A 10,083-nucleotide genomic window follows, 5' to 3' on the forward strand; every position below is an offset into this window, starting at 1 on the left:
GGAATGAACACAGCTATTCAGTCCTTCCACTGGCACTGATTGGAGGAAAACAGTAAAAGGCCTCCAAGCCCAGAAAGTGATGTACGAGAGCAGGTGTCTAGCATACGCAGAAGGATATGACTAGGACTCAGAAAATTAGGCAGTAAATGCCCCAAGAGAGCAGAGTTTACACAGCCCTCACCCCAGAGGACAAGCTGGGTGATCTGGGTTATCTTCCCAGTTTCACATAAGAAACAAGAGATCAGGTATGTCACAGCACACTGAAAGAGAAGCAGGAACCTTTGAAAAGCGTGGAGCCTCCAGACAGCACAATGTTGGAGAACAGCGTTCGCCTCAGATCCATGTCTGACTTTTGAATGGCAAAAACGAGCACTTCATGAAGTCCTTCACATTCCTCTCCTATCAGGTCCGGCCGGAACAGGAGCTCTGGGGCTCGGAAACGGGCAGGGCCGATCTGCAAGAGCAGAAGTTAGCACAGAGGGAAGAGAACAGTGTGGCTTTGCTCACTACCTACAGATGGGCCTGCCTTTCTTAGGTGAAGCTTCAGAGTAAGGAAGCTTCCTGGACATTCCTGATGCACCACTAGATCCCAAGTGAATGCCAGTTTGGACTACAGCTCCTACAAAGGGCACCATTTCCAGTTTGCAGATGAAAGAGATGAAGAAACTTGCTCAGCCCCATACAGCAGGTCTGGCATAAAGGGAGCAAATCTAGCCCTGGTACTGGAGGTAAAACCTGTATTTCCTCTCTTTGAACCATTCTATAATAGTGGGTTCAGTCTTCTGAGGAGTATTCCTAACTCTTGAAAGCAACTGTTAGTGCACAGGAGACAATTCTAGGCAGGACAAAAGGCACATATAAAACCACTGCTGGATTTAGTGAGCTGACACCTACCCACACTCCATACCTGATCTGCATTAAGTTTTATTAGATCAGAGCCTGCTCTCAAACAGCTCAGAGTCCCCACAATCATGCTGCATCCTTAACCAGGACTTCTACTAGAGGTTATGAGGTTTCTACTAAAGTTTTCTGTCCCTAAAAATTCTAGAGCCCAGTCAACAGCCTAGGATGAGTTTTGGTCTTGTAAAATTATCCCCTCCCATCTAACACTGTATGAAATTTCCCATCACTGGGGAGCTTTTCTGGAAACCCTGTGCTTCACATGAGGAATTCTCCAGGTGTGGTCCTTACAAACCTCAATAGTGCTTCCATCTGGCAGGTAGTACTGAGCCTTCTCAGTCTCTAGAGTCTCATCCTTCTGGGGGTTTATTGACAGGTAGCAGGCACGCTGGAGAGGAAACAGTCAGGGAGAGGAAGATGAGAAGTGTAAACCCAAATGCCTCTGACAAAATATTTTTCTCACAAATAATCAAAATCCACGTATCCCTTCGCAAGACTGATTTTAACAATATTATATGCTGGAGAAAAGACCCTTGGGGCTCACAGCAGGTAAACCACCTTGCAATATCCCACTTGTGATCCCTAGCTGCCATGGATTTTACTCTATGAAGGGTAAACAAACACTAGTGAAAGAGATCATCAGACCTTGAAAAACTGCAGCACAGGTAAATGCAAAACCTATTCTGAACCACCAACCCATCTTCACCTCCCTGTTAACAGCCCCTCAAGAGGGATTAATGTGACTTTGACTATAACTGTCCCAGAATATGGGACAGCTAAGGTTGCAAATGACCTCTGGAGGTCATCTTGTCCATGCAGGGTTTCCCTAAAGCAGGGTGTCCGGGACCCTGTCCAGATGATATTACCAAGGATGGAGATTCCACAACCCTTTAGACAAACTGTGCCAGCACTTGGTCACCCTCACACTAAAAAAAGTCTGTGTTCAGACAGAACCTCCTTAGCTTCAGTTTGTGCATCTTGTCCTGTCACTGGACATCACTGAAATGAGTCCGGCTCTGTTTTCTCTGCACCCCCCCTTCAGACATTTATATACATTGATGAGACTCTCCCCAACCATTTCTTGTGGCTCAACAGTCCAAGCTCTCCCAGCCTTTCCATATACGAGAGTCCTTTAATCATCTTAATGGCCCTAAACTCCCTCACGTAGATAATGGATTCCCACCGGATTTCACAAGCCACAGTTTCCTTTGAGAAGAAATCCCCTCTTGGACCAACACAGAAACAAGGCAGGGCATCACCTCCTTGATGGTCTTGACAATCTCAAACTCGGAGGTTGTGTGGAAGTCATAGCCTTCCTTCCGGAGATAGAGACGCAGGAAGCGGGAGACATCCCGGCCAGCAATGTCAATCCGCATGATGGAGTGAGGCATGGCAAAGCCTTCGTAGATGGGAACTGCATGGGTGACGCCATCCCCAGAGTCCAGCACCACTCCCGTGGTCCTGCCGGTCGCATAGCTACCGAAGGGACAAAGGCTCAAGTCAGAACAAGCAACTCAAAGTGAGCCCAGGCAACACATCCACACTCAACTCAGGAAGCAGAGATTTCACACAAACAGGGGCTAAAAAACTCTCAAAACCCAAGTTCTCTTTGCATTTCAGCAGATTTCCTGTAAACTCTTTATTACACAAATTGAGTTTCAGTCCTTGCATGAAAAGGGGGTAAATCAGACATTAGTGAGGTCTTCCACAGGTTTATTTTGTAAAAGAATGGATTTTGTGGCAACATTCCACAAACACAAATCCAAGACGAAAGACACTTACAGGCTAAGCACAGCTTGCATGGAGATGAATAGCGCTGGCACATTGAAGGTCTCAAAAAACACCTCAGCAGCACGCTCTCTGTTCTTGCGCGGGTTTAGGGGTGCTTCTGTCAGCAGCACAGGATGCTGGGAAAGAGAAGAAGGAGCTGTGCTGCAGTAACCAGGAGGCAGTAGGGGTGTGTTCCTAAAAGTTTCTGCTTATTTATTTACTTTAGGAACCACTGGTGCAAGAGGACAGGTACAAAGGAGTAATTTCAGCTGAGCTGTACTGGACTGTGAATAATCTCTATTAGGTTGGAAGACCAGCAGGGTTCTGGTCTAGTTATGAAGAAGTGTTAGGAAATGTGCTCTGTGAGTAACTCTGCCCCATGAAGGACAAACAAGATGACTCTCAGTGACAAAAATCAGCCAGATTAGCCAAAATACACAGACCCTAAAAAGGGTGAAGGCATATGGTTTTAGCACAAGCAGACAGAAATATTCCTACTCCACAACTTAGATTACTCTCAGACATTTAATAATTTTTTGGTCAGATCCTTCCAGACCACAAGACTGTGGTTTTCTCCTTCCTCACTTCAAATCATGTCATTGCTGAGTGGATATGCCTGATGTGCAGGCAGAACAAGAAAAGTCAGAAGCACTTGACCTAGAGTAGAATCATTAGAGAGAGTGTGGCTAGCAAATGTGAAAGGCAGATTTTCAGTCAGGCCAGACCATCAGATCTGGAGAGGAATTCTGCTTGGACAATTCTTGTGCAGTATCTCCTGAGAGGTGAAAGAGCCTAATTTAACAACAGATACACATTTAGAAAGAAGGGCAAAGGAAAAGTCCCAAATCTTTCCCAGAGTCCCAAGGCTCCTGGTGTTACACACACACACCCCGAATGATGCCTGTGCCTTTATATAATGTGGTCTCTCACCTCTTCTGAGAACGTCTGGAGCTGGTCTTTAGAATACACGTACTGCCAGATGCGCTCCATGTCGTTCCAATCCTTCACTATGCCGTGCTCCATGGGGTATCGGATCGCAAGAAGACCTCTGTGCTCCTGAGCAAACAGAAAGGACAAGAGAGCATCAGAGCTTCCAACAATCATGCTTCTGAGCACTGTGACTTACTGTCAGACTCAACTTCAGTTTTGATTCCACTAAAAGATAACTTATCTATAGCATACAGGGCAAAACCTGAACACTCATCACAAATATCTCTCCCAGAGAAGCCAAGACTAGATAAGGCCTTTTCATACCAAGTAGGAACGTGTATGTCTGACATTTGCAGACCATATTCCCTCCTAACACTTTTCAAGCCAACACACAGACACCTATCATATGGTATCTTTGTACTACCAGCTCAGCCATGATATAAAACATAACAGGATGTTACTGGGGAATGCAGTTGGAAGGGCTCACAAGAAATGTGACCACACAACTGGCTACATGCTGACAGAAGCAGGACTGTGGAGAGAAGCTTCCTGCCCATGGCAGGGAGATATACAGCAATCGAGTAGGGTCCATTTCTAAAGCTCTCAGTCAAAAGTATGTAACCATATAGAGCTAGAAGTAGCCTAAAGAGAAGAGAGAGATATCGAAGGCCTTGGGAACTAGGTCTGTGGTCAGCAGATTGGCACAAGAATGTCATTAAGCTTTCCACTCCACCTCAGACACACATGTAAGCAACAATCTGTTCTACTCTTCAGACCTACACAATACCAAAGAACCACAGTCCAGCTGCCACACCCCCGCCTTACAGCAGCACACTGAGATATACGGAGAAGTGCAGTGTACAGGTGTTCTTACCTCTGCCTTTGGACCAATGAAAATGTCCCCTTCTAAAGCACCAGCCATAACACGAACGTGCTTTGGTCTGCCCACACTAGAACAGAGACAAGAGAGTAAATGCTTCTACAAAGAGTTCATATGTACCCAAGGATTGCCTCCTTTGTGTTCCTCTCTGTCCTAACCAGAACCTTCTCAAGCAATGGGTGTGTCTGGCGGCACTACCAGCTGCAGACAGACCCAGGTTTGCTCTGAGCTAATCTCAGAATCAGAGGTGAAGGGGATAGATTGTACAGTTCTGAATGGCTGGGCATAAACCAGCTGAGTCTGGCCACATTTTTACTGATTATTCAGGACTCACCTGTTTCAACAGTGCCTGGGATGAACATGGCTAGACTGAACAATTGTCTGAGGTGTTGGATCCACACGTGCTGCCTGACCTGAGGCAGGCTTCTCAAGATTAGACATTTGTAGTCCCATACCCCACCATCTCATACAGAACACATTGCTCAGAACACAGAATTACTCATTAAAATCCCACTGCTTTGAAAATAAAAGCCAGTGACTATTCAGAGTTCCTGTTCCAGCAGTCTTCGTCCTGGCAAAACTCTAAGAAAACTTACAAAGAAGACTGTCAGGAATCAAGACATCATACCACACACTGAAAAAATACAGAGGTCTTCACACCTCTCATCCCAAATTTTAGTTTTCCTAGTCCTCTTTCCTCATGTGTGCAGATTAAACAATCCTACAGCTTTGGTTGTGTGTTGAGCCTGACAAAGCGATGTCATCTTTTATGATGTGTGTGTGTCCCTAAAAATCTCAAAATATTTAACAGCGGAGCTCTCATCTCCCTGGTGCTTCTTTGCAGCAGGCAGAAAAGAGTAACTCATTTTTCCATTTATAAAACTGGGCAATTCTTCCCCTCTACATATAAAGAATTGGTACACAGTACTAAGAAGTTACCAAGACCAGCAGAGTACTTACTAGTTAGGAAAGCAGTATTTTGGTATTTGATCGCCTGCAAAACCTGCTTTAATCACACCCGAGCCCTGTGGAAGCAACAGACAAATAAATGAGCTTATCATTCATTCCATTATCTTCACAAGTTTTAGAGAAGTGACATAGTACATCAGCACTGCCAGATCCTGTCCTTTCTACCAGGAAGGTTAGGGATGGGAAGTGCCAGCTTGGCTATTGGAAGGAGTGACTAGCACCCTCCTTGGCAGTGACACATCTCACAGGGTACAACTACCCTGGGCACCCTGGTACTGCTCTGCACACACCCAAACACTGCCCTGTACAGACAAGTATTTTTGTAGCCAGGGCTACTGTGAGGGGTGCAGGAGGCTAAATCCACACTCCACAATTGTCTATCAATATTAGATAATCTCTGGGGGGAGGATAACGCTCTAGAAAGCCCAGCAAGAGCAACTGAACTCTGCCAGCTTCAGGAGGCACTGGGAGAATGAAAAATACAGGCCTCCGAGAAGGAGAAATGGAAAGAATGGAGGGAGGGCAGATAAAGTCAGAGAAGGAAGTAGCAAAGAATTGTGGGAAACAGATTGGAGATGAGACTAGGAAAAGGTAATCAAGTGGTGGATGAACTAGCTAATGCTAAGGAGGCAGAAAGGTGGTCAGAAAAGACACTTGAAACCAACCCAGACTGGGGTCCGGATAGGACAAAGGTGCTGGTTACACTGCAAGGGGAAAGGCTGGGGGCAGAAAGCACAGCTGACGGGATAGAGCTTGTTCAGAAGAGACAAAGAAGAGATGAGGGATGGCAGTCAGAAAGGCACAGATCCAAAGAGCCTTCTGCAACATTCAAAGCAGCAAACACAGAGCGGGTAAAGCCAGCCGCAGCAAGGCCCTGGCAGGGAGTCAGTGCCAGGCATCTGGCCCCACGGCTCCCATCCCCGTCCGGAAGCATCCCAGGAACACCATCATCAACTTGGATCTTTGCTGACTCCTTCCCCTCCTCCATTTCCTCTCCCTGCACAAGGGAATGACATCTTGAAACAATGAGCAGCTTGCAGGAACACCCAAGTTTTGCTAAGGAGCAGATTTTCATAGGATCTCCTCAGATAAGCTGTTTCACTGGTAATCCCAGACTACCATGGGCGCAAGCTCTTCTGCAGAAAGAGGAGCAGTTCTGCTTAGCCCCATGGTGGGAGCAAAGTGTGTGTGAGTTTGCACTGAAAGCTGTGACCTGTGAAGTGCCTGTTCACTCTGCACAGGCAGAGAAGGGCTCTGCAGCAGGACTGCTCTGGTTTTGAGGCCAGAAAGACATTTTGGCTGCTCCACAGCATTTTAAAATGAGTAGCAACACAGCTCTTCCACAGCTTTCCACTTCTGACCACCTCTGCATGGGTAAGCATCACTGCTTTCACTTCCAGGCCAGGGCCAGATGAGTTGCTCAGGGCTCTGCCAGGCAAGCCCTGCCTGCCGCCATCCCAGAGCCAGAGCAGGCTCAGGACAAAGGAATGCGGGGCAGCCCCAGCTTCTCCCGTTCACAGTTCAGCGCTTTACTGCCAAGCTACTTCCATCAGCAGCTTCAGCCACGATGTCAGGCTCTGCACAGAGCACGTGCGCTCTGCCACCAGAGCCGGGATATTCCTGCCTCTGAACCACCAGAGCCAGATTTGCCAGGACACATCTGCAGGAGATGAGTGTCAGGAATACTCTGCAAACCAGATGTAGCTATTTCTAAAGCATACGAAAGGTGGATTGCTTGAATCCTTGTCTCCGGATAAACACCTGCAGCCAGGCCGGCTCCAGGAGCACACCCAAGCTGCCAACTAGGCAGGACTAACTACTTCCTTTTGGCACAAGGGACTTGGCTCCACTTGCATCCCAAGGTCTCCACTAACTGATATCAGTGTGACAAAGTGGCCTGTGAAGTGTTAAAAAGACTTCCATTGAGACAAACTCTCTTCTGGCTATTTCCTTCAAAGCTAAACAAGGAACAAACCAAAACCACTATTTTGATTTTTCTTATCATAGCTTATAAACAACTCTCTGCCCGGGAAAGAATACCACCACCCTGTGTCAAGGTTTGCAGAAAAAGAGTTGAATGAAATGCAGTAACATAATGTAACCATGTTAGAATATTGCACTTATTGAATATTTTGTTCAAGATAATGACTGATCTTGCTGCTAGCACATTCTGCTGCGGGGAACTGGTTTCAGGAGAACAATGATGCTCCTATTTTAACTTAGAGATTGAAACTTCCTTATGTCAGGCTAAAAATGACCCAACATGTCCTGGTGAGATTCCCAGCAAGTTATGTATTTTAAGATTTACATACTGAAGTTCAAAGTTAACCAAATGTGTTGGGAGTTCAGAACTCCAACTTGGAGTCAAAGACGAATGACTGCTTTGAATGTGCCGGTGGGATGGGACTTCAACACAGTTGTGCTTCCAAGTGCCTGGGAATAAACCAAGAACAACTGTTTGATATCCCCACACTACAAAGACCTCACTGCACTTTCTGACCTATTCAATTTTTCTTGAAAACATTTTACTTCCTTGAAGATATGTGCACACAGAGTAAATCTGTTTATCATAGACCAGTTTGAGATTCCTATGCAACGAGAGGAAAATGTTTACATTTTGAAATAACCCTGATTCAGAAGGTTTAAAGACCTGTTTTTCCATCTTTGTTTCAAATAAGTAAAAACACATGCATCTTCTCTTCTGCTACAAACTCTGATTTATTAAAACTTGAAAAAAATGTACAAATTAATATACTTCCACCAGTAATTATCCTGGCTGGGCTTTCATTCCATTTTGTTTGGCAGGGGTTTATTTTTTTTTTTTTAAATCTGAGCAAAAGAATAAAAGAAGAAAAACTACATGTAAAATGTAAAGGTCAAGGAAGATAAACTCATTCAAAATTCTTGTGAGTGCCTTGAAGGAACTGAACATACCTCAACCCTGAACATACCTCATCCACTAGCTCTGTAGCCACTTGGTTATGGATTCATTCATCCTGATGCATTTAGGACTCAAATTTAAATGGAAATCACCAATCAATCTTCCATGTAGCACTTTCTATGGAGAGTGCACATTTCATATTGTTGTAAAACTGTTTTATTTGATACAGAATTTATAAGATCAAGAACAAACCAAAGACACAACAGCCCTTGCTGACAGCTCAGCTGCATAAAATGCCACCACTTAGACTACAAAGCAAACAAGAGATAATTCCATGTTCCATGGAGGTCAAGGAATTTGCACTGACTTAGGCCACAGCTGGACTGTCAACACGTGCATTATGTTCAACAAGGCTCCCAGACCATTTAGAGAGAGCTTGTTGGACTTCAGATGGGAATACAACTCTTAAAAATTAGACAGTGAAGAGTATTAAAGTTGTGCTGAGGTACAGCTCCAACCTCCCACTGTACATTACAAAGCTCTCCCTGCTGAAAACATACAGTTAAGAGCAACGTTTGGTAAGAGGAAAGAACCTCCTTGTTGAGTTTTTAGCTACAGAACTTCATGTCTTTTTGGAACACACTGAGATACTAGAGCAGGGCTGGAGGGGTCTGGTTCTCACCAGCTCAGTATCTCACTTCCCCCTTCCCACCTTCCCACACACAGGCACACGTGAGACAGGATAACATTCAGCCTTCAAAAGGTGCCTGCAGCTCTCTGAGGAAAAGCAGTAATGGAACAGCAGTGGGAAGAGTGGTACCTGCTCTGTGCAGCTCCACTTCCCGTCCTGCCTGAACTCCAAAGAGTACCAAAAATGCAGTGTCACCACGAGGCTCCTCGGCCCACAGCCTGCCAGCGTTCCAGGCAGATGTCACAACAACTGCTCCATTCTACTTCTTGTAGAGGGAGGGGAAGGGGAGGGAGCTCATTTATCAGAGAGGCAAGAAGAATTAGCTTTTATAAGACCATTTCATAAAATGAAAAAAGACACAATCAGCTGCTGGCACATGAGCCCTTCTTCAGGTCTGAGGCAGGGGAGGCAATCATTGCACTAAATAACAAAAGGACATGCTGAAATTAAATATAGACTGCTACTACGTGAATAGCTCAACAAAGTCATCCTCACAGTACCAGAACACCTAGAGGTAAGTTTATTGTTTAGCTAATCACTCGACAACAAAGCAGGATCAGTGCTGATCCAGTCATTCCTAGAAACAATCAACATAACACATTTTTTAACATCTTCAATAAAGAAGGTACATGTTTTTCTCAACATAGTCAATTTTACTGCTTACTCTTATTTTCTGTTAGATGCTTTCCTTCAATGTCTAACCTAAATCTCTCTGCTGCAAGATTCCGGGGGAATGAAACAAAGCCAATATTTTATCAGAGAGCTCAAGCTGTAGAGAGGAATTTGGGATCCAAAATAATGAAAAGGTCAGAAGAATAACTGCCTTTATCTGAGAAGACCTACAATCATTCACCTAATGGGGAGTTAAAGCAATAGGTTGAGAAGTGCCAGGCTAGCAAACCCACTCCATATGGCAAAAAGATTCAGCAGAAATTAAGCTTGTGGAGGAAGAATGGAGCACAGTACTGGCCCTTCAAAACAACACAATCTCAATCACTGGCGGTAGAGGTCAGAAGGGAGGAGCACGGGTTTGTGACTCGCTACACTGAAGGAGGCTACGTC

General features: G+C 45.2%; 1 protein-coding gene across 1 annotated transcript in view; it reads right to left on the reverse strand.

Moving 5' to 3' along the window:
* The window catches only part of ACTR1A (ARP1 actin-related protein 1 homolog A, centractin alpha), a 9,191-nt gene extending 3,635 nt beyond the window's left edge, over nt 1-5,556 (reverse strand). Inside the window, exons 1-7 of the mRNA XM_008643961.2 lie at nt 5,441-5,556; nt 4,475-4,550; nt 3,601-3,726; nt 2,683-2,807; nt 2,160-2,376; nt 1,196-1,288; nt 280-454 (exon numbers count right to left, since the gene is read on the reverse strand). Of these exons, the coding sequence (XP_008642183.1) occupies nt 280-454; nt 1,196-1,288; nt 2,160-2,376; nt 2,683-2,807; nt 3,601-3,726; nt 4,475-4,550; nt 5,441-5,541 (913 nt within the window). The 5' untranslated portion in view covers nt 5,542-5,556. The remainder of the gene's footprint in view (nt 1-279; nt 455-1,195; nt 1,289-2,159; nt 2,377-2,682; nt 2,808-3,600; nt 3,727-4,474; nt 4,551-5,440) is intronic.
* Nucleotides 5,557-10,083: the final 4,527 nt, after the last annotated feature.

The sequence above is a fragment of the Corvus brachyrhynchos genome, unplaced genomic scaffold (genome assembly GCF_000691975.1).
Source record: "Corvus brachyrhynchos isolate BGI_N302 unplaced genomic scaffold, ASM69197v1 scaffold61, whole genome shotgun sequence".
Classification (NCBI taxonomy): domain Eukaryota; kingdom Metazoa; phylum Chordata; class Aves; order Passeriformes; family Corvidae; genus Corvus; species Corvus brachyrhynchos.